The sequence below is a fragment of the Eucalyptus grandis genome, chromosome 3, assembly GCF_016545825.1.
Source record: "Eucalyptus grandis isolate ANBG69807.140 chromosome 3, ASM1654582v1, whole genome shotgun sequence".
NCBI classification, from domain to species: domain Eukaryota; kingdom Viridiplantae; phylum Streptophyta; class Magnoliopsida; order Myrtales; family Myrtaceae; genus Eucalyptus; species Eucalyptus grandis.
In genome coordinates, this window is record NC_052614.1 from 8,515,639 (window position 1) to 8,539,334 (window position 23,696).

Here is a 23,696-nt window from a genome sequence, read left to right on the forward strand (position 1 = left end):
TTTTCGAGACTCGAATTCCACGCGGAAATTCCTGGCACCAGGGCTGAATCGCCGAATAATCGAAGCGCCCCGTGAAAACTTCATGGGAATATCAAGCTACCCACATGAAAAGAAAAAAAAAAAAAAAACTCAGTTGCATTAGAAAATCAAAATAAAAAATTAAAAAAATCCTCAAATTATACTCATTATAACATAAAAAAGTTTCAAATCTATACTTACGTGACACATGTATTATTCGTCAATATTTCATAAGATAATTTTTTAGTCAAAATAATGATACATATATAAGCGAATTTTTAATGATTGTTATTGACACACGGATATAATATAGGATTTCTAGTAGCTTTTGCCCCAAGAAAAAAGCATGTTCTCAAAAATTCAAATGCTATTTTTTTTTGTCAGAAATTTCAAGAACTATTCGAGGGGCCCAATAAAACCGGAAACGCCAGCCGCTGGATTGCCAATACACCGGCTGCTCTCCATCATCGGATCTCATGCCACCACCATAATAAATAAACTAAACTATTGTACTTAATTAATTAATTAATTAAATTACCCTTAATGGATAAGGCCCCTTTACGTACCGCTAAATTCACCAGCCCAGCACTTTTACTTTTTTGACCCTGTCGGTGGGAGCCACCTCGGACTGTGACGTCATAAAAAATAAAAAGTTTGCGTTGAATTAGAAATTGCTGTTACGCTGAAATGGTAAATCGAAAAATCGAAAATTATTTTTTGTCTTTTTGCCTTATCATGTTCAGCCATTTCTTTTTTTTCTTTTTTTTTTTAAGGTCTTAGGGTGCGTTTGGGAACTACTTTTGGGGAATGTCTTTAGGAAAATGCAAATACCTTTGACTTAAAGGTATTTTCCAAAATGCAACCGTGTTTGGTAAATTGCATTTTGAAAGCTCTTTGTAAAGTATTTTGAGCAAAATAGCGTTTGGGAAATTACACTTGCAAAAGATCTTTGTGGTAAAAAAAAATTATCAAAAGAAAAATTAAAAAAATTGACCAAAAGGGCGAGTGGCCGCCGGCGACCTTCGGCGACCTCCGGCGACCTCCCGTGACGCCGGATCAAGGCGAGGTCGCGCGACGCCGTCGCGACCTCCGGCGACCTCCGGCGACGCGGGATCTCGGGGCGGCGAGGTCGCGGGAGGACCTCGCCGCCCGGATCCGGGTCGCGGCGGGGTCGCGCGACCGCGCCGCCCTCGGGCCGGGGGCGGCGAGGTCGCGGAGGTCGCGCGACGCCGCCGCGACCCGCATCCGAGGGCCGCGAGGTTGCGCAACCCGGATCGGGGCGGCAAGGTCCTCCCGCGACCTGCCGCCGCCCGATCTGGTCGCGTGACCCGACTTGCCGTGGGTCGCGGTGGTCGCGCCACCGCCCGGCGTCGCTCGTCGTGCGGCGACGGTCGCCGCGACCGCTCGCGGAAGAAGAAGCTCGCGGAAGGAGAAGACCGTCGCCGCCCCCGATCTGGGTTTGCGGTGACCCGGCCCTCGGTCGCGCCACCTCCGGCCGGTTGCGCCATCTCCGACGTCGGTCGCGCCACCCCCGACGATCGCCGGCGTCCCTCTAGCGATCGCCGGCCGCTCACGGTCGGCGAACCGAATCCCCGAGAAGATGAACAGGTTGCGACACAAGGGCAAGAACCGGAAAAACAAAATATTTGTGAGGACAATTTCGGAAAAAAAAAAAAAAGTTATGAACAGTGCTTCGTGTGGGCATGCCGAAAAAGCCGAAAGCCCAAGGCAGGTCCCCCCCTGCCTTGGGCTTTCGGCTTCACACATGCTGGCATTCCCTGAATGCGGGCTCAAATTTTTTTCCCAAACGGCCTAGCATTTGGCCAAGTACCTTTAGGCTTCAAAGGGGCTTTGGAAGTGGTTCCCAAACGCACCCTTAATCTGGGACCTACTAACCGCTTCTCATTGGAGGCCCTGTCAGCTCGTTGGAGAGTCGAGCCTCTAACCGTAATTTTTCTACACAACGAGGTCGGACTTGAAAATGAAATGACGCAAGTACCCCCTGCGCGAGAGTTGATCGCGCCAATATTTCCGCCGTCCCTCTTTCCATAGGACGGACAAATCCTGGAAAACGCATTTGGGCGTCAAGACTACGAATGCTATGGGTGATTGATTCTCGATCTGATCCAATTCACCTTAAGAATCGGAAAATAAATTTAGAAGATCAGCTCTCAATTTTTGAGATAAGTTATCGATCAGATAATCTTGAGACTAAAAAATGAACCGACTGGTCTAGTCCGGTTTAATGGAACTGGTCATTAGTCAACAAAATTTAAATTAAAAAAAATAATATATATATAGTTGTTACTATTTTACAATTTATTGTTATTTTTAAGAAATAAAAATATAAATTTTTATAAAAAATAGTTAGTTCGTTTGGTTGGTCTAGTATGATTCCCCTCGGAACTAGGAATCGAACCAAAAAACAATGGTTCCATTTTTATGGAATTGAGACCAGACTGACACTCTCGGGAATCAATCCAAACTAGCCAATCCAGTCTAATTCGGGTGGTTCCAATTTGGTTGGTCTAATATGCTCACTCTTAACAAATACCTTGCAAAGATATGTGGATTGAACCCGATTGACACGCTAATTATCCTATCCAAATTTATCTTTATGGGGCAAAAAGCCAATTTAATTATATAAGCTTCGAACCGATGATGTCTTGATAACGTTACGGATCAAAAAAGACGCTAGGCAAAATGAGAAGCCGAATCCGTGTTGCGCGGGCCGTCTAATTCAAGCAATTGAGTCGTTGGCTGCTTTTAAGTTCTAACTTCTTTAAAGCTTACTTTTAAGCGGAGAAACCGACGAGTCTAACTCTTGATTTGAAACATCAAATCAAGCATCTGAACTTTTTCTAAGAATTCGACAGTCCGGGTAATATATTTCTCTAGGTATGATTTTCACTATGGTTAAAATAGCTTTGATCTGATCTGGGGCATTGCATATGTACGGCTTCGAGGGTTAACATGAAAAAAACCGTTTTATTTTTAGCACATGAAATGACAAGTGCATGAGAAACAGAGCACCCTGTTTCGGTCAGAAAAGAGGGGAAACCCTTCAGGTACACGGACTCAATCAGAACCCCAGATGATCGATTTTGATGGGAAAAAGGAAGAAATGGGTTGTCGTCGTTCTAGGATGATCGTACAGAATTTAATTCCTGGAATATATTCGAGAGGAAAAAAGGAGTTTTTATCGATGGAGAAACGAAAGGATCGAGAGGAGGACCGGAGGGCGTTTAAATTAAGATTAAACAGGGGAAAATTCAGGGGAGGGGCCAAGTGGACAAATCCGGGACATGTGTTGACTGTTGATGGAAGGCGGTTTTCGCGAAAGGGAACGATGAAAACCACAGGAAGACACGGCAGTAATCATGGCTTTTTCACGGAAACAGAGGCGTAGTTTTTCTTTCTTTTTCGTCCTTCTTTTTCCTTCTTGTTTTTTTCCTTTCCGCTTTTTCAAAATCTAAGCACCGTTACCTACGAGGAAGGTGGGGCGGTGTCCGTGTCGAAGGGGATCAGCAAATGGAGCGAGGACAGAGCAACCCCGGAATCTTGTGTATAAAAGGGTGTCTCTGCTCTGCTCTCTCAACATCCCCTGTTCGAGTTTTCTCCTCCCCATCGTTACTTCGTTGCGTTCGTTTTGTTGTTCGAGATCTGTTCTCTGTCGGGTTCCGTTTTGCTTTCTTCTCTTCTGCTTTGCAAGGTAGAGATTCTGCGCATCTTTGAGCTCGTCTTGCATTGCGGTTTCTGGCTTTGTGCTGTAGTTTTAGCCTTGTTAATGTCGGCAGAGTCGAACATAGAAAAAAGTCAAGAGAGAGAGAGACTGGGACAAAATGCGTGCGTGAGCTCTGAGATCATTTTGCATGGACGGATAGGCATCTGCATTGTTTAATCGGTGAAGAAAAGGTCAGGTTTTGATGCACTAAAACTTGAGAGTAGGGCTCAAGAATGCAGGGCAGGTAGCTACTGCCTGAAAGTCTTTGCTGACGAGTTGTGATAAGTAGTCGCGATCATCAGCCATCACACTGTTAAGCATGCGCTTCTCACTAACCCTTCCCAAAACCAGTTAGAATTCAGAGAGGATCATCTGAGCTTTCATTTAGCTGGAAAAGCCGTCCCCACACTAAGAACCAAAGAACCCCCAGTTAAATTTCTCAAGTTTATCTTCTTCTTTTTTTCCTTTTAGTTATTACTTTTCCTGAGTGAATTCCTGGGGATCAAGATTTCGAACTTTGACCTTGGAGTTAGAGAGTTTATCTCTGTGGGAGTAATCGTAGTGAACTTTGTCCTTCTGGCTGATCTGACTGTTTCTTCTCTTTAGTTTTGAAGTCAGTAGCTAATCAAATCATCCATATATCCAGATTGCGGGAGAAATCTTTGAGACATTGCTCAATTACCCTGAATCTGTATACTTCTCTTTCTCCCTTTTTTGCTCCCTCTGAGTTTACTACACTTCTCTTTCATATCATAGTCAATACGGTGATCTGCTCTCTTGCCGAGGATAAATTTAACGTCTTTTGCTGAACGGATGCGTTTCAGTCGAGTAAACCAGCATCTTCAACACTGACTATGTTGGTAGATTGATTCTTTTGTCAGGCGTGGTCGTGTCATCATGTTGAATTTCCGACTTCCTTTGGAAAAATTTCTGTCTCGGTCCTCATTATCATAATTTGTTGGGCATTTTCCTCGAGTTGAAGACTTTGTGTGCTTCTTCAAAGATGATAAGGGTTTGTTTAATACCATGAGCGAACTAGATCCGGTTGCCCTGTTCAGGTCGCTAGATCTCGTGCAACGTGACTGTTAAGGTTTTATCATCTATGCATAAAAATTAATTTTTTCGTGCAGTTTATACATTGGCAGAGTCCCAGTGGGATCCTCACCGTTAATATCATTATGCTTGTGGTTATTAGTTCAACTACACATGATTATTAAACACTAAAACATGCGATGGTTGGTGGTGCATTTTCAATATCTCAGCATTATCGAATGATTACGGTTTTGGTGGGATTTGACTTTCTGGTGTTTAATGTCCTCTATTTATAGTGAAGGGGCGTTGGGTTATTTGGATCCCGGTTTCTTATACTACTGTCGTTTCTGTATTGCAGTGTTAAGGTTCTTGAGAGGATTCAGACATGGCGGAACGCTTGCTTACGCGTGTTCACAGCCTCCGTGAACGTTTGGATGAGACCCTCTTGGCTCATCGTAATGACATTTTGGCTTTCCTCACCAGGTTATCAACTCTGGTCCTTATAGTGACTGTCTGCACTGGACATCACGTATAATAGTGATCGTGCAATTCTATAAAAGAAACTGGCATTTTTCACTCTGCTACTTTACAAAACAAACGATCAGTACAGAGATAATTAGACGGAAGAACCAAAGATGCTACAGCCTTAAATTTCTGATAGTATACTGTTTCTCTTACTCTGTAGGATCGAAGCCAAAGGCAAGGGTATCTTGCAGCATCATCAACTTATTGCCGAGTTCGAGGTGATCTCTGAGGAACATAGGAAAAAGCTCAGTGAAGGAGCATTTGGAGAAATCTTGAGATCCAGTCAGGTATTAGCTCTTCTAGTATGCATTATTGTGTATGAGAAATATCTTTTTCCATTTGATCTCTCTTATTGTTCTATCGATATGCTTTTGTCCTTTAGGAAGCAATAGTCTTGCCTCCATGGATTGCCCTTGCTGTGCGTCCCAGGCCCGGTGTGTGGGAGTACATTAGGGTAAATATCCACGCCCTTGTTGTTGAGGAGTTGCAAGTGACCGAGTTTCTTCATTTCAAGGAAGAACTTGTCAATGGAAAGTAAGTCTTTCTTTTTTTCATTTTTGGCTTTTAGCACCACATGGACGCTAGCGTACTTTGCTTTTGGCTGAAGGACTGTAGGTTACTCGAATTTGTGGATTGTTGGCAGTCACGGCATTACATCATGAGATCTATAATATGCAAATGAATGCTGCTTACTCTGTTGCAGTTTGAATGGAAACTTTGTGCTTGAATTGGACTTTGAGCCATTCACTGCTCAATTTCCCCGCCCAACTCTTTCAAAGTCCATTGGAAATGGAGTGGAGTTCCTTAACCGCCACCTTTCGGCAAAGCTCTTCCATGACAAGGAGAGCTTGCACCCTCTGCTTGAGTTTCTTCAAGTTCATTGCTACAAAGGAAAGGTAAGCCCATGGGCAGATAACACTCATCTCACTCTCTCGGATCTACTTCTTATGCGCCATGTGTATCACTTTATTATATTAACTAGATTGTGTAAATGACAACTCAAAGTAAACATTGCAACATTCACATAACTTCATGACTGTTGAAAGGACAGTTCATAGTTGCTCATATTTTAGATGCATGGACTGAGTCCTTTTTTTTTTCACAAACAATTACTTGAGACTCATTTATGCTTATCTGTGATGCAGAACATGATGGTGAACACAAGAATTCAAAATGTCTTCTCCCTCCAACATGTCCTGAGGAAGGCAGAGGAGTACCTTTCTGCCCTCAAACCTGAGACACCTTACTCTCAGTTCGAGCACAAGTTTCAGGAAATTGGGCTAGAGAGGGGCTGGGGCGACACCGCCGAGCGTGTGCTTGAAATGATTCGGCTTCTGCTGGATCTACTTGAGGCTCCCGATCCATGCACCCTTGAGAATTTCTTGGGAAGAATCCCCATGGTCTTTAACGTTGTTATCATGTCACCTCACGGTTACTTTGCCCAAGACGACGTCCTCGGATATCCCGATACCGGTGGCCAGGTCATTAGTCGTCTCAAATCTTGATTTAGCATCTCTTACCAGTATTTCTACATGCAATTTCATCATCATGCGTTGTTCACATTTTGTAGGTTGTGTACATCTTGGACCAAGTTCGTGCATTGGAGAGTGAGATGCTTCACCGTATCAAACAACAAGGGCTGGATATTACTCCTCGGATCCTCATCGTAGGTTCTTGCTTTTTTACTGATATTGGAATAGTTTTTTGCTGGCCAATCCAAATGACTCGTTATGTTTGTTTTGTGTCCTGCCCCTTTTGGCTGCAGGTCACTCGTCTTCTTCCTGATGCAGTAGGAACCACGTGCAACCAGCGTCTTGAAAAGGTTTTTGGAACAGAATACTCCCACATTCTTCGAGTTCCCTTTAGAACGGAGAAAGGGATGGTCCGCAAGTGGATTTCACGATTTGAAGTGTGGCCTTACTTGGAAACATACACCGAGGTAGATTAGCTCATAAGATTATACTCTGCGAGGATTTCTTGTTGACATTCCAATCTTTCGTAATATGAAGACTAACCTTATCGTCTCTCGTCAGGATGTCGCCAATGAAATTGCAGGAGAACTACAAGGCAAGCCCGATCTGATCATTGGCAATTACAGTGATGGTAACATTGTTGCTTCTTTGCTGGCCCATAAGTTGGGCGTTACGCAGGTTTGTCCCCTCCTAGTTTTACTCTCTATAGTGGCACTACGATTAATCAAAGGACCAAATGCTAAATATTAGTTTCTTCTGATTTATTATGCAGTGCACGATAGCTCATGCCCTTGAGAAGACCAAATACCCGGAATCTGACATCTACTGGAAAAAGTTCGAGGAAAAATATCATTTCTCTTGCCAGTTTACAGCAGATCTCATAGCCATGAACCACACCGACTTTATAATCACCAGCACCTTCCAGGAGATTGCCGGAAGGTAACTGATCTTTCTTTCAGATGCGGATTCATGCTGAAATGCTCCTCCATCCACTGCAATGTGCTAAACCGCTCATATAATTATATGTTTTCAGCAAAGACACGGTTGGGCAATATGAGAGTCACACCGCTTTTACACTTCCTGGACTGTACCGAGTCGTCCATGGCATTGATGTTTTCGATCCCAAATTCAACATCGTGTCACCAGGAGCTGATATGAGCATTTATTTCTCCTACACAGAGGAGAAGCGGAGGTTGAAATCTTTCCATGCCGAGATAGAAGAACTTCTGTTCAGCGATGTGGAGAACAAGGAACACCTGTGAGTTTTTGGAGTTTTTTTCCCCTTTCATACTGGACTTGGACCAACATTAGCATCCTGTGTTTTGAATGATATAATGTTCCAGCTCAAACAAAAGCTGACATGGATGTGTTGGTTAATGTCAAAACAGATGCGTATTGAAGGACCGGAACAAGCCAATCTTGTTCACCATGGCAAGACTGGACCGTGTCAAGAACTTGACGGGGCTGGTCGAGTGGTACGGAAAGAACACCCGCTTGAGAGAGCTGGTCAACTTGGTAGTGGTCGGTGGTGACCGGAGGAAGGAATCTAAGGACTTGGAAGAGCAAGCCGAGATGAAGAAGATGTACGGGCTGATTGAGACGTACAATTTGAATGGCCAGTTCAGGTGGATCTCCTCCCAGATGAACCGGGTGAGGAACGGAGAGCTTTACCGGTACATCTGTGACATGAGGGGAGCATTTGTGCAGCCCGCTCTCTACGAGGCTTTTGGATTGACCGTGGTGGAGGCCATGACATGTGGATTGCCGACCTTTGCGACTTGCAAAGGCGGTCCTGCTGAGATCATTGTGCACGGCAAGTCCGGATTCCACATTGATCCTTATCACGGGGATCAGGCAGCGGAGACCCTCGCCAACTTCTTCGAGAAGTGCAAGGTGGACCCAAGCCACTGGGACAAGATCTCACAGGGGGCGATGCAAAGAATCAAGGAGAAGTAAGGACCAGGATTCTTGTTAGGTTCAATCTTTGATAGGAAAAAGAGCACAGTTCAACTTGTTCAAGAAACAAGTGGGTATAATGTGGTGCTTTGCTATTGGCAGGTATACATGGCAAATTTACTCCGAGAGGCTGCTCAACTTGACGGCGGTGTACGGCTTCTGGAAGCACGTCTCGAATCTCGACCGTCTCGAGAGCCGCCGCTACCTGGAAATGTTCTATGCCCTCAAGTATCGGAAATTGGTAAGAGACTCAGCTTTTCATCATATCATGAGAGCGACAATCTGCATGCATATTTTGACTCCTTGTTCGGATATTCACACACTGCTCATTTGTCTTGACAGGCCGAGTCGGTTCCCCTTGCCGTTGAGTGAGTTAGAGGTGAACAAAAGGGCAGATCTCAAGAGGCAGACAGCTTTAAAATCTCTCGAGAGTTAAGGAATAATTGCCATTGCATTGGATTGGAAGAGAGCCTTTTCTTTTGGATTTCTTTTTGCAACTGCTTTCGTCAATCTTTCTTTTCCTTCTTTCTGCTGTGAATGTATGTTGGGTTAGGTTCTTCAAAAAGTCAATTAAATGAAATTTCCTTCTTCTTTTCCCAGTGTCCCCTCAATTTACCGGTCGTCTTCCACTTGTAAGTTCACGTTCAACCATTTTTCCTTCGCTTTTAAGCTAGCAATGTGCATCCAATTGTGTTGTTACTCGGATCAGCGATGGTAGCGAGTCCCTTGGATGTAGCACAAGACTATCCAAAAAAATAAATTGCTGAGGCAAAATAAGTCTCTTCAACTAAATCGGAAGAAAAACTTGTATACCGGAATTGACTGTTTGTTCTAGTCAACTATATACATCTATCGTATGGAGAGAGGACAATCAATACAAAAGAACAGGTGGAGAGAGGAGAGAGGACAATCAATACAAAAGAACAGGTGGAGAGAGCTCGTACTGTACAATTTCATGATGATTCCGTTATTTTATACACGCATCGACACAACACGCTCTGTCAAAATTGCCTTCTACTTCTGTTCTTAGATATTCCATTTCTATCTACACCTTCATGGGTAAAAGAAGAATAAACTTTCGGAGGCTAAAACCATCTCCCATTATCGATGCGCCTACCCAGAAATAGAACGCAGAGAGTTCTGTACCCTCCAAATTGTGCATCAATCCACTAGTCATGTAGCTACTCTCGTATGGGTCTTGTAAGTTATGACGGCTTCTCTTGGATAGAGCATAATTGCCAGCACCAAAGAGAATGTAAGGCCAACTATCCCGCCGAATGGTTGGAAAGGATGAGTCCCCGTTATCCAAAGGGGGAAGTTGCGGTTGTAGATCAAAAAGCCACCTGATTGGAGAGTGTAACTTGAGACTAATATCCCTACGCGGAGCCCAATTGGAACGGAGAGGCTACCTTCACCGATTTGTCGAAGCCCGGCCAAGCTTAGTGATAAGAGCCACAGCCCAGGTATAGCCCATGGAGACCTGAAATGCGGGGGATAAGTCAAGTATCTTTGATGTTGACTCAAAGGGAAGATCAGGTCAGAAGCAAATTGATCAAGTGCATGACAGAAACATGAACCAGGTTCGAAGCAGACGCTTTAACCTAAAAGAGAGAGGATGAAAGATCAAGCTAAGAAGAAAGAACGTTGTCCTCATTGTAGCTGCTGCTAAAGAATGTGACATGACACTAACAGATCTAAGCCTTTCCAGAAGGCAAGTTTGGCAAGTCATAAGTTTGCCTTCATCGTCAGAATGTTCATTCTGTTAACTTCTCTCGATAAAAAAAACAAAAAATTTGCACGCATGTTCAATCTAGAACCAAGATTTCAGTAAGAACATGTTAGCAGTGTTGCATGATTACTTTAAAATAGAAAAGGGCGGTCACCAAGTTACGACCTGATTTCCAGGAGTGCTGATTTACTTGTCATATTTTGAGTAACATGATTTTCCTGGTCCCAATAGACATATTCCCGCAACAAGCGAAGAACAGAAAACTGAAGGAGAAAATCCAAGGACAAAAAGGAGACAAAAAGTTGGAAGGAACATGACTTAATTAAAGCAATGTACCTCTGGAACAGGGAGAAAGCAAGCCCTGACAAAATAATTCCCGGATGATATCCAAGATCAGCAGCAATTTCTTCAGTTAACCATGATCTGAAAAGCAACTCTTCCACAAGGGCAACAGAAGTTGCTGTAACAGCACCTCGACCGACCAAGATGAGAATTTGCCCAAATGACTTGAGCCTTGTCATGGCATCTAAAGACGATGAATGAAGACTTGGAGGCCAAGAAAAACTCACACAGCCTAATAATGAATTAACATACTGTATGGACAAAACAAGCAAAATTCCCCCAACCAAACTGCTCAAAAAAGCTTGGACCTGCAAACAAAAAGCTGAAATGAGCTCCTCATGCATCACAACTCTGATGAAGTAAAGCCAGTGCAGCAACACAGAAGAATGTTTAAAAAGAGAACGAACTGCAATGAATCTTAGGTCAGTAGCAATGGCATATAAAAAGAAACCAAACGGCTGGACTTGTTTGGACCATATTATTCAAGCTTGTGATGTTCAACTCACTGCATTAGCTTTTCAAATGGAACTTGAGTTTACTAAAATTTGCTTTGAATGGTATGCAAGCCAAATCTAGTATTTAGTGACTGTTATAATATGTCTAATGGCTTTTATTATGGCATTTACACTCTGTCCATGCTCTCTCTCTCCCTCCCCCCCAAAGCACAAACTATTTTTGGATTGGGTTCCCTCAGTAATCATCTTTTTAGCAAAGTTTGCGTTCTTGTTCATTCCCCTTCTAAAAGCATCTGTTCTTAAAATTTGTATCTAGTCAAAATCTGGTATTGTTTATAGATTTGCATTGAAATGCTTTGCAAGTCTGTTCTCCATGAAAGACAACAAACAGGCGTCTTTCCAACACATAAGCAAAAAGAAACTAATAGAGAACTTCTTACATTGTACTAAGCATTTGCTGGACCAGAATTGCGACATGTTTAGTCACTCATGTCCTAACCCGTATTGTTAAAATACTTTCATATTTAACCAAATCTAGGAGAACTCAAACCCAAAATGATGTGAGAGTACGGAGAGAGTAAGCGCAAGATCAAGTGAAGACGAGAGAGAATGAAGAGAGTCATAAAAGTGGGTTGGGTCTAAGTAAATTCTAAACTCTTTATGACCCATTCAACACCCATATTATATTTAAACTCATATAACCTTTGTGGAACTTAATGATTGAGTATGGGTTGGGAATGGGCCAAAGTCGTACAGGTCCTTAGATTTGCATTGCATGAAAATAAGTTAAAACGAGTTGAATGGGTCTACTTGGGTCGGACCATTTTCGACCTAACCCAAACACTACCGTTTGAACAAGATAACTTCTTTAACTCTTGTTAGATCCATGATCATTAAGTTCCACAGAGATTTCCACCTTATATATGAGAACACCAGATATACTACTACCAATCAATTCTGGTATTATTCTGAAAGTTGATAAATTCAACAAGTAGATTATTGGATGTCAATGTCTGTTCCGTATATTCACCTGAAAAGTACAATGCATGCATAGCAAGAGCCCTCTCCCCTACAAATAGAGAATATCTGAACCATGATCCCACATGCACCAACAGAAACCGAGATGCAAGTGCGGGACAAAGACATGTGACATGCAATACACAGGTAATGCACCTGCCTAACATCTGGTCTATGTTTGTCAAACTTATGAACTTGATTGAATCCATACCTTCTGCATCGACATCAAATCCAGCCCATATTGCTTAAGGGGATATTCATACCCACGGATCCGCTTGCCCCATAACATAACAAGTATCATAACAGCAATGTAAAGGCCAAAAATGCAAGCAAAATCAGCAATTCCAGAGGAGCTATGCGACATCCAGCTCTGCACAAGTGTTGGAAGTAGTGGAACAACAACAGGCGACCAGAGAACAAGAACCATGGCAACGAACCCCACAATCCTAAGAATATCCCAGCAGAAAATTGCTCAGAATATATTGCACATTGCAGAATAGACTTGGGAACCCATTCAAACTACAGAAACTAGAAAAAGTGATATAACGAACGCAATCTAGAAAAAGTGAGATAACGAACGCCTCTTTTCAAAAGAATTCTAAGATATCACATGTCATGTGCAATATCTGTTCCAGGTCACGGAAGATTATTGTTGATTTCTTAACATGCGTTACCTTTACATAAAAAAATACAGACGTCTTACTTGAAAAAAACTATCTGGAGGAGCTGTTCAAGATGGGAAACAATGTGAGAATCTGACTAAGTTCTATGGATTATTTTGCCTGTCGGACCACAAATTAGTTTTTATGTATAAGGAAACACTGCTACACCTAACTTTAATTTCAACTGGAGAAGAACCCATGCTTTGCTGCGAAAAGAGCTTTTCAATTATGAAAAAATATCTTTTTAAAAAATAAAAAACCCAACACAAAAATAAACAATTTTGAAATACTAAAATATTTATTTCTTCTTGAAAGTAAACAATTTTGACATAGTTCCCAGCAGTTTTCATATTTTACAGACGATAATTTCACGACAATAAGACTTGTGAACAACACGGTATTAATTCCTTGACAACTAAATCTGAGAAATAAAGAGAGAAATGGGTATAGAATATATGGCCCAGGCAGCAATAGATATTCCACATCAAAATATAAGTTTTTATTATTTTCATTGGGATGTCTAATTACCTCTGAAATAGGGGTCTTTCTGCTAAACGTAGAAACGATATGAGTTTATCAGTCAAACTCATAGCACCGCGTAAGCCACCCCAAAGCAAGGCAATTTTACTAACCAGCCTCAGCATTCCACCCCTCTGACCCAATTCCGTCAGCATAGCTACCAGCCTGGAATCATAACGAGGAATGTTTAGTATATATAGCTAAACAAAAGACAAGAATGCTTACCCATTAATTGAAAAATGACTAAGCAAGATAAAGGTTAAATACAATCACAAAACACCTTTCTTGATCAACTCCACCATCTCCTTTTGTAGGAACTACAGGACCAGCCACAGACATGGCTTTTTCTGCAAGGCTTGTGACTATGTTATTCTCGTCTTTTCCTGACGATGTGTCATCAATTTTGTCAAGTTCCTTTCTCTGCACTCCTTCAACTCCAATGCTGTCACCATTGTCTAATTTCTGCACCACCAACAAGCATCATCCTTACATAACAAAATAACACAAAATATCTCATATTACCACTTCCAAAACTATGAGATACTTAAGCAATTACACTTGTTTCAATCCTGTTATTAGTTGCAGTGAACAATGAAACCATGGAATGATAGACAGACATGCTGTCTAATTAAAGAGAACGATTGAGCAAAATAACTATCAAAAGTGATACGTGCCAAAAAAGTGCAGTAGGCCATGGTAGCACAACCAGATTGATAGGCAGAGTAAGGATTACTGCTGCCAATCCTGTAAAAAACTGGACGATATTAAAGCATCATAAGCAACAGGAAGGACCAAAATAGATTAACTCAACACCTACATCTACAGGTGTTACTTGAATGCCAGACCAAATTTCTAAAAGCAAACCAACACATTGATAATCTATGAGCATGTGTTTCATCCTGGAACTTGACAAACATAACTATTAACAAAGAACTATCTGAAGGATTAAGGATCACCTGTTGTTGCACCAATAAGGCAGATGTTCCCAGAGCAGCAACTGCAACCATGCCGGCCATGGCTTTATTGTTGTTCTCATTCTTCCCATCATTATTTCTCTCTTCTTTGCATAGTGAAGGACTCCGAGCATCTTGATCAAACTTCTCAATGGGTGATTCATCAATACCAGTAGCGCTGAGCTTGCTACTATTGATCTCTGCAAATTTTTGTGATTGAATTACATCTTTTTCATCAAAACCACTGCAAGCAACACTCCCAAGTTTTTGAGCTTGACTAAGGTCAATGTCCATTTCGACATTATCCTGTGGTGTTGCTAGGTCAAAAGATTTTCTTAAAGCTGCTAGGCAAGAGCCTATGATAACCCCAACTGGAAGTACTCTTCTCAAATAATTTGTTTCCTGGACAGCAGATGATATTGCAGTAATTATTTGCTCCCCTTGAAGGATGCCCAACTTCTGTGAACCTTGACCGATGTTATATTTTCTTGTTTCTAAGTCTAAAATGTGCTCCTTCTCATGGTCAATGACTGAACACACAGCATTAGCAACGTGATCAAAATCTCTGGCAAGACTGGATTCCAATTCCTCCACATCTTCTAAATTGCGTTTACGATCAACTTCAACCTTCAAACAATCAAGGATAATCTTTCTAACAAAATGCATCAGCTCAGTTGATCTAGTATCATCAATACCAGCCTTCTTATCCATCCAGTCAATCATTTCATGTTCTTGAATTAGATCCTGAGTGTCGAGTATCGTGTAGGAGGGTTCGATTGTTCCCTTTTCTTCTCCTGAATAAAGGAGTTCATTGATAAGATGTCTCTTCTTAGTGAGTAAAACAGCAGAATCTCCACTGCTTCCTGGTTGTTCCAAGAGCTTCCATTGGCCTTCTTCTGGGATGTAGTCAAGTAGTAGGGCCGTAGTTGCATCCTTATCAAGTGACTCGGTTGGATACTTTGAACAAAGATAGCTGCGAAAATATGCGTCATGAAGAGAATCTCCGTAATTGGCTCTTGTGTACAAGGGAATATTATTTACACGTCTAAGACCATCCAGGCTACTATCTACAAGTTTTCTGTTGACTAACTGACCTTGACTTTTTCCAATTTTTTGCTTATCTATGTTGTCAGGTATGCCCTCTCCTTCAGAAAACTGGTTACTATCTACAGACACTTGAGCTGGCTTCTCAGCCTCAAATTCATCTTTTCCATTACTTTGTGCATCTATAATTTTCTCTTGGCGATTGGAAACATCTACATTTTGCTCTTCAGTTGCCTTCTCATGGACTTGATCATGTTTCGAAGACAAAGAATCGAGTTCGCCATCCCCGACCTTGTCGGTCTCTCCATTTTCCTGATCGGAACTCTCTTCCAACTGAGTAATCATTTCCTCCAAAACACCAAAAACACTGTTGACAGCCACTTGGGTGGAATCATCCATCCCTGTTAAGGCATCTAGTGCTCCTGAAACTGAGAAGGTGGAGGAACTAGAATCAGTGACATTGGACTTATTCTGTTCCAAAACAGGCTGCAAGCTCTTATTTTCCCTTCTCTGCAGATCACTATCATCATTTTCTACTTGTTGGGTCTCAGAAGGGGATCCAGAGGACGATTGAAATTCCTCTGCCTTGTTCACTGATATCTTTCTTGGTTCAGCTAGAGAGTCCCCACTCTTCTCTTCAATTTTCTGGCTGTTAAACTCCTCATTTGTTGCCATATCGGCAACCTTACTCTTTTCATCCATCTTAGGATTGTCAGCTGGTTCTTTCTCAGGCCAATCTGCCCTTTCAGGTCTAACAGGTTTTACTTTAGAAGATTCAGCATTATCATGATTATCACCCAAGTCACTGGCATCTTTCTGGATATCATCTTCGTTAAAGCTCACTGATCTATCTGTAGAGTGACGTTCTGCTTCTAAGGTAGCAGGGTTTTCTTTTTGCAGCTGATTGTCATCAGAAGCATTTCCTAAGCCCATGTTATCAGTTTTATGCATCTGATCTGAAGAATAGCTATCCTTATGTAGGCCATCTTTAATTGAGATTCCATTCTCATTTTCTTGAATCTGTGACTTCCTGCCAGATGAAAAACTGGGAATGCTACCGATGTCAAGGATCCCGGCCAGTTTCAAGTTAGAACCTTGAGTATGCAAAATTCCAGATACAGCAGTTGTGAGCTTTTCCCGAACATCTTCTGGCACAGCATCCTGCAAAGCCTTCATGAGAGTCTCCCCTTGATCAACAGCAGTAAGGACCTGGACATTTAAGATCAAAGGATAAATCAACAGAGAAGTAATCATGTAAACAGTTTAAGGCAACTCCTACTAAATAAATGCAGATGAAAAGAATTATGAGATCACATAAACAGAATTTTAGCATTTCCCAGTGCAAAAGGACCAGTTTAATTTGTAACACACATTAATCAGTGTGGAATCTATTGTCATTTAGCATAATGCAAACCAAAAACCAGCACTAAGAAAAGCACGACTACTGTTGCATGTTATAGATCAAGAAAGCTAAATCCATCATCCTTAAAAAAGCAGAAAAGTTTTCATCTCCACTTTCATCAAGAGGCATACTTAAATTTCACGAATTAACATACTTGGAGACTTGATGGGCAACCATCATGTCCACTTTACCTATCGCTGCATGCTTACTTGGGAGTCATAACTGGAGCTAAACCACAAGACTTCCAGATAATTACATAGTTTCAGATGCACAATGATAAATTAAGATAACTAACAGAGTCTTAAACATTACCTTCTTCTTCTTATCTTCTGTGAGAATACCAGGCATAGTTAAATCAACCATATTCATAACTACTTGTGTTGACTGTAGCACTTGTCCTCTTTCCAAAACTGCTGAAGAATCTTCCTCCTTGACCAGCTCTTCATCAAGAGAGCTGCTCTGATGCATACCATCGTCTAACTCTCCTCTGGGGCTCTGCCTAGATCGGAAATTGCCCGCAGCACCACCACCATCTTCGAGCATCTTATCTCTAGGACCAACTGCATATCCATTTGAACCATTTATTCCGGTAAATTTCAAGTACTTGCTAACTTTGTCACCCTTGTTGGATGTTTTCCCTTCTGCAAGAGGAAAGCCTTTTGCAGGGTTTATGGTCACATCAATATCTGTCAAGAGAGGATGACGACCCTTTAGAAGCCCAAGTTCCACTGCCGCAAGCCACTGCATGAACCATGTGGGAATTTTGACTTGAGAAATCACAGGCTCAAACTTATTCAAAAAATTTGGGAATGCCATTACTTAGAAGAAGTAAAGAAGAAAAGAATGAGACTTAGCATTGAACAAGTAATGTACCAACGAAAGTACTAATCACGGTTTACCCGAGACTACAACAAGCAATTTAGAGTATAATCTGCAAAGTAGCATGTTGGGATCTAGGATTCACTTTTCAGATGCTTCAGAGAAGAAAGTGTTGGACAAATACCCACCCCGTGGTGGGCGAGTTGGTTAGGGCGCACGTTGGCCACATGACAGCCAGGGTTCGATTCCCCTCCTCGTCACGTTGCGCGACTTAAGTGGGGTGCTATTGCCCCCCGGGTTTACGTCACCGGCTGCCGGCTGTACGGCAATTCCCAAGTTACCAAAAAAAAAAAAAAAAAAGTGTTGGACAAATATTTTAATGAAGATCACCAACAAGATGTTCAAATGCAAAACACATGGGCAAGTTGAAAACTATATTACCATCCCCACATAAGAAGAGCAGACTTTATTAAAATACTAAAATAATTTCATCGGAGGGAAGGTGGATGTAATGATGCTTGATGGGAAGCTTAGGATCCTCCCTCCATCCCCGACTTGGGGTAGTCAATGTGGTGTGTATCTTCTAGGAAGCCATGCTGAATTGGGGAAGCCAGATGTAGTAAAGGGTTGGGGAGTACTTTGTTCCCACCTAACAAAGGAGGACAAGTCGCCTGTCACCTGGGGTGAGTACGCATTAGACAAATCTTTGAAATAGCGTAAGATGCAAGTAGCCAGCCAAAAACTAGGTTGATTGTGGACCTTACTATCGTTGAATAACTAATTAAGTGCACTGATTTCATTCCTCTATATAAATAGATACTAGACCAAACCGGCGAAATGGATCCCAAGTCTATGAGGGCATCCCTCATGCATAATCAAGGCCCACCAATGTATGTATTCCAATGGAACCGGATAACCTTATCAATCCCTGGAAGAAACCCCACATGTTGCCACCATGCTTGAGTCGGTGTCTAATTCAGGTATGCCAGCCTGTCTTTCCAGACTAGGAAGAATATTGTTGAGTTCAGTCAATGAATATACTGCACCTCCCCTTTGATTTCTTAAAACCAGCACCACCAGAGCTGATTTGAAGATGGCTTCAGCGCGCTTGTAAAGTTCACCAAAATCAGGAATACCATTTTTGGAGTGGCAACATAGTCTCTACATATTTCTGAAACGCTTCCCCCCCCCCTGGCTTTTTCTTCTTCCCCACTTTTAAGATGGTGGAGTAGGGAGAAATTCTTCATCTTCCCGGTCAATCTCAAGTGGCAGTTTGACCGAGCCTACTCAAGACAGTCCTTTTGAAGGTTCTACATGATTGTAAAAGAAAGAGAATGGGAGTTGTGGGTGGGCTTGGAAGTTCATCGGAAATACTGAAGAGCCATGCAACACTCTCTGAAGGCAATAATCCATTGGAACATCTAAACAAGAATACCTCACCTCATTTCTAGTACTTATTCAAGGAAAAATTCTCCTCTTCAAATGTTTAAAACCATAATAACAACAAGCAAGGAAGAACAAAGAGAACTCAATCAATCACTATGCTCGGCAGAGAACTATTCCATTGTAAACCCAAAACAATGATGTTCATATATGTATAACCTCTTGAAAACATATATACAAAAGCTCCGGTGAAATGAAAGACTAATTAGACTGCAAGAGCTTAAAAAGAGACCTCTGAACTTAAAGCCTGTCTTTGCAAGTTACATCTTTAATAAAGTAATAGTGGTAAAAAAACTCAATCTCAAAAATGGACCTCATTACCCATCACACGGTTAAGTAACTGCTTTACCCCAATTTCTATCTATAGGCAAATTCAAAATACTCCGAAAGGTTCTGAATACCTTATTGTCAGGCATATGAAAGAAAACTATCTCAGGAAAAAGACGAGACACAGTCATAAAAGCAACATTGACAAATTCCAAACCCAACATACTAGGAAAAATAAATAAGTAGAGCGAAATCTGATACGACATTAATCTAAAAATTAACAAGAGGGATTCTCTAAATAACATAGCAAACTAAATGAATCTAAATCTTTCTCACTCTGAGGTTTTACCTCGATTGTAAGATGCCGGCACCAAGATAAAGCAGATCTGCTGTCGGCAGCAGCACCAGATGGCAGACAAGAACACAATAATAGGCTTGAGTAAGGATTTTCTGCTATCTTACTGCGCGGAACAGAGAAGAGGGGCACTGTTCCATCATCATTCTGATAAAAATCTGAAATCATTAGTTTTCTACAATTCCCCCTTCTTAGGGGAGCAGGGAGAGCCCCGCCAATATTGTAATCATATTGTATTTAGCAAAGAAGAATAAAAAATCTAATCAGATAATATGAGGATTCTTTTAGCAGTTCCACATAATTAACCATCACAGACTCATCAATGTGATGCACAGACATTTGAAGAGATGTAACAGGGACACAATTCATTGACAAAAGTGGTACCATGAACTCAATTTTACTGGACATGTGCAGCTATAGCTGTCAAATAAACAAATTCAAAGACAGTAAACACCACCTACTTTTTCTGACAGCTATGCAGCAAAAGCAAAGTGACATATTATTCGACTAAAACATGTGAAATTGTGTCTGCCAAAACCTTTGAAATGAAGGTGATATGATGGTTATGGAACCGAAAAGCTGTGACTTGACATATTCAAAGAAATTCTTTAAAAACTAGTCTATCGTTATTGTTGTCGTTGCAATTATTCACTGATCAATTCATTCAATTAAAAAAAGAGAGAATAGAGGATGACATGCACCTGTATAAAGAGAACGGGAATCTTCATGCTTCCTACTGAGTCTCGTGTGCTTGACTTTGAATAAAAATCTTCTATTTCTTCATAACCATAAGATACCATAGATATTGCTGTATCAAATTCTCGCACAGATTTTGCTACCAAAGCCTTTTCCACGTCAAATCCTTTTGCTCTCCCCTGGAAGAGCTCCTGATAACGAAGAAACCGCCATTCAGTTAATTATTCATACCAAAGAATTGACTTGCAGAAACTACAGAAGTCACATCACTTAAATCGCAATTTGCTGCCAATAGTCAGCTTTCTGAACCAGGATGAAGAATGCAGGGACTGGGCGATACCTTATTGCTACGCAGAATATCTACCAGTCCACTGGTGAGATTCTCGTCTGTGCCAACATGATGTGCAGAGGACCTTGTCACTTCCTCCAAATCAAAAGGGTTGTTTATCAATGTTGCTGCTGCCAGAGGTGTCCTCTCCCCGACCTCAGCGAGGTACTTTGCCAGCATATTTGCCCCAAAACCCCACCCAACCCCCATCAATGTTGTCCAAGGCCTCGCCTTACTGATAAACTGAACAGCTGTGCAGATATCATCGCTGTCAGCAGCTGTGAATAACCTACATAAAATGAAAGCATACAGGAGTTCCTACAGTCAGCTTGCTTTTGCTTGGAAACGGACAAAGCAGCTCTAACTCTGAGGAAGGATCCCTACCCAGGAAACTTATTTGAGATTCTACCGCAGAAATAAGCACTTACGGATCCTAAATGCCAGTGTCCGCCCCATGATTCTATGGATTCCTTATGCACTCTAACTGAGTGCATATTCAAAGCACTCAATAGAAAATTAATTCTACTCATACCAATACAAATGTGTCTATGTGTCTAGCAGAATCAAAAGAACAATCTCCTCTAAGTAACTAAACAACCAACAACATCAACCCAAACTACCAGAAACAAGGAAATGCCTTACCTCGCCGTCGTAAGGGGCGAACCGGCGCATCCCCTTGGGTTCATCACAACCGGAAAAAACCCATGCCGCAGCGCCTCACAGACAAACGCCCTCACACTCTCATCCATACTCCCCTCCGCCGTCCCCGGCACCAGCAGCAGCGTCGAATCCAAACCATGCTCTTCCCTCAAGTCCAAATTCGCCGGCCAATCGATCGAAATCACACCTCCATCCTCCGTCCCCACGCAGACTCTCTGATACGCCAATCTCTCCTCCAGCTCACCGTCGCCATCCCTCGCCTGCATCCTTCCGCTGTCGAGCCTCACGAAATGCCGATCCTCCTTCACCAACTTGTCGTTCACGTCCTCCAGCAGCTCGCTCCCCTCGAACGATATCGACGGGCACCTCAACAGCACGAAGCGGTTGAACGGCGTCGGACTGGAGAAGAGAATCCACTCGCCGACGTCGGAGCAGCGGCGGTCCCTCTCGCCCCGCCGCCGACCGAGGGACAAGGCGGCGCCGGAGGCGAGGCCGAAGGCGCCAGGGAGGAGGAGGTCGGGAGAGAACCGGGAAGCGAGGCCGCGGAGGAGGTCGTCGAAGGGGGGGAGATGGAAATCGTCGAGCTGGGCCCTGAGGGGCGGGAGGTGGAGGCAGAGGTGGTGGTGGCGGCGGCGGCGGGGGGCCGGCTTGAGCTTGCGACGCTTGTAGACGCGGAATTCGCGGACTCGGAAGGGGCGGCCGGGGCAGAGGAGGGCGGCGGCGGCCGGCGGCGGAGGGGCGGTCGGGGAGCGGAGGTGGTTCATCGCGGGATAGGGAAGTTTAAAAGTCGGTTGCGTGCGCGATGAGCGAGTGAATGATGCGAGCGGTGCAGAGAGAGAAAGCTCGAAGCTCGAGGCGGCGGATAGAGAGAGAGAGAGAGAGAGTCGCGGGAGGAGGGCGGCGGCGGCGGCGGCGGGAAGTGTACGGAAGCGACGGTTATCGGTGGGAGGATGCCGTGGGGCCCGCCGGGGTGGCGGGGCTCCGATTTTGTAAGGCGGGGAAGGGCACCCGGGTGGCACACGGCAGTGCTGTTCTTTTTTCCAGATGGAACCGAGAGGGACCGATTAATTAAATTTAAAAATAAAGTATTTATAGAGAAATGGGAAAGCGATCGATCCGATGCCAGAATTCGCGGTCAGAGAACGACGCGCGAGCAGGGGCCGCCACGTGGATTCGTCGCCCGTCGTCGGCTTGGAAAATGAAAAAGCGAGGTGCGTTTGCGGACGTAATCGAATCTTGATAGAGCAAGGCGGCCCGTGGCCCCCACCGGACCGGGTACTTTCCAGCGCGCCGCGACGTCGAGAGTTCGACTCGCGTGGTGGACGAATATCGTGTAAAATTATGAGCGCATCGATGAGACTGCAATCATGAGACGTCGCATTAGATTTTAGCATTTCGATGATGGTGTAGAGTGATTACAATGGTTCATCGGGGCTGAGCCCTAGTCCAAAGAGGCAATCTCCAGCGCCCCACTGCTTGAGCCCGGTCCATAGAGGTTGGGCTTGGGCACCAATGCCTTTGCCTAAATCATTGACATCTGAACTTTGTGTCCCAATGGCGCGCTTCAAAACCCCAACGCCATGCCAGATCTTGGCGCAGAAGCCGTGTCTATTGAGCTCCGAGATCTCAGTGTTTGAATCCATCAAGGTCAAGCTCGGGAACCCGATGCTAGTGCCCCAAGCAAGGTCCATCAAGGCCAAGCCCAAGACCTTAATGATCAAACCTAGTCACCTCAATGGACCCAAACACAAGAACACGGGCATCAAGTTCTCATGCATTGGCCTCAATGAACCTAGACTCAAGCTCCGAGATCTAGGCACAAGCACTAGGTCTCAAGCCCAAGTGCTAGGGACCCGAGCATAAACACTAGGTCTTAGGCCCAAACTCATTGGGCCTAGGATTGAGTGCAAGGACTCGGCCCATGAACCAAGCCCCCTCTCGTTTGACCTTTGTGGACCCGGGTCCTCTTGTAGGGATTTGAGCATGGGCGTTAGGGCCTCGAACTTGGCCTTTGTGGACATGGGTCGGGCGAAGGCGCTATAGAGCCAAGCACAAGTATCGGGTTTATCGATGCCGACTTTTGTGGACCTAAGATCAATGGATTGAGGTCCATCATGGTCAAACCTAGGATCCCAATTGCCCATACTTGGTTATCTAGTTATCCACATGCAAATCACTAAAAACCCGAATAATATATATAAGAAAATATTTCCTTATTTAGCTAAATACCAAAACCTACTATCATTTTCCTAAAATAAATTCCTTCAAAAAAATTTCT

The 23,696-nt window shown here is 43.1% G+C and overlaps 2 protein-coding genes across 6 annotated transcripts; one reads left to right on the forward strand and one right to left on the reverse strand.

Moving 5' to 3' along the window:
• Nucleotides 1-3,573: 3,573 nt before the first annotated feature.
• LOC104436385 (sucrose synthase) lies at nt 3,574-9,326 on the forward strand. 4 transcript variants are annotated; one of them, XM_010049136.3, is made up of 15 exons: nt 3,597-3,730; nt 4,389-4,433; nt 5,133-5,257; nt 5,460-5,586; nt 5,682-5,833; nt 6,003-6,195; nt 6,445-6,780; nt 6,870-6,965; nt 7,065-7,238; nt 7,333-7,449; nt 7,544-7,710; nt 7,805-8,029; nt 8,160-8,723; nt 8,830-8,968; nt 9,070-9,326. In XM_010049136.3, the coding sequence occupies exons 3-15, from the start codon at nt 5,160-5,162 to the stop codon at nt 9,097-9,099; spliced, it is 2,418 nt and encodes an 805-aa protein (XP_010047438.2). In that variant the 5' UTR covers nt 3,597-3,730; nt 4,389-4,433; nt 5,133-5,159; the 3' UTR covers nt 9,100-9,326.
• Nucleotides 9,327-9,509: 183 nt separating this feature from the next.
• On the reverse strand, nt 9,510-22,458 carry LOC104438993. 2 transcript variants are annotated; one of them, XM_039309069.1, is made up of 11 exons: nt 21,401-22,454; nt 20,771-21,047; nt 20,436-20,621; nt 19,729-19,881; nt 17,163-17,591; nt 14,408-16,657; nt 13,732-13,913; nt 13,461-13,616; nt 12,482-12,716; nt 10,793-11,106; nt 9,510-10,207 (listed from the first exon to the last, which is right to left on the reverse strand). In XM_039309069.1, exons 1-11 carry the CDS (start codon nt 22,180-22,182, stop codon nt 9,901-9,903), a joined length of 5,271 nt encoding a protein of 1,756 aa, XP_039165003.1. In that variant the 5' UTR covers nt 22,183-22,454; the 3' UTR covers nt 9,510-9,900. The 2 variants fall into 2 exon arrangements, with proteins under 2 accessions (XP_039165003.1, XP_039165004.1); XM_039309070.1 differs by lacking the exons at nt 9,510-10,207; nt 12,482-12,716 and having other exon boundaries at nt 10,950-11,106; nt 21,401-22,458.
• Nucleotides 22,459-23,696: the final 1,238 nt, after the last annotated feature.

Coding starts and splice junctions, on each gene's coding strand:
- LOC104436385 (XM_010049136.3), top strand. CDS start 5,160: ATGGCGGAACGCTTGCTTACGCGTGTTCACAGCCTCCGTGAACGTTTG. Junction 5,834..6,002: donor GAAGAACTTGTCAATGGAAA/GTAAGTCTTTCT, acceptor ACTCTGTTGCAG/TTTGAATGGAAACTTTGTGC. Junction 7,239..7,332: donor ACTTGGAAACATACACCGAG/GTAGATTAGCTC, acceptor GTCTCTCGTCAG/GATGTCGCCAATGAAATTGC.
- LOC104438993 (XM_039309069.1), bottom strand. CDS start 22,182: ATGAACCACCTCCGCTCCCCGACCGCCCCTCCGCCGCCGGCCGCCGCC. Junction 20,622..20,770: donor ATATTCTGCGTAGCAATAAG/GTATCGCCCAGT, acceptor CTTCGTTATCAG/GAGCTCTTCCAGGGGAGAGC. Junction 17,592..19,728: donor GCCGGCATCTTACAATCGAG/GTAAAACCTCAG, acceptor TGGTTCATGCAG/TGGCTTGCGGCAGTGGAACT.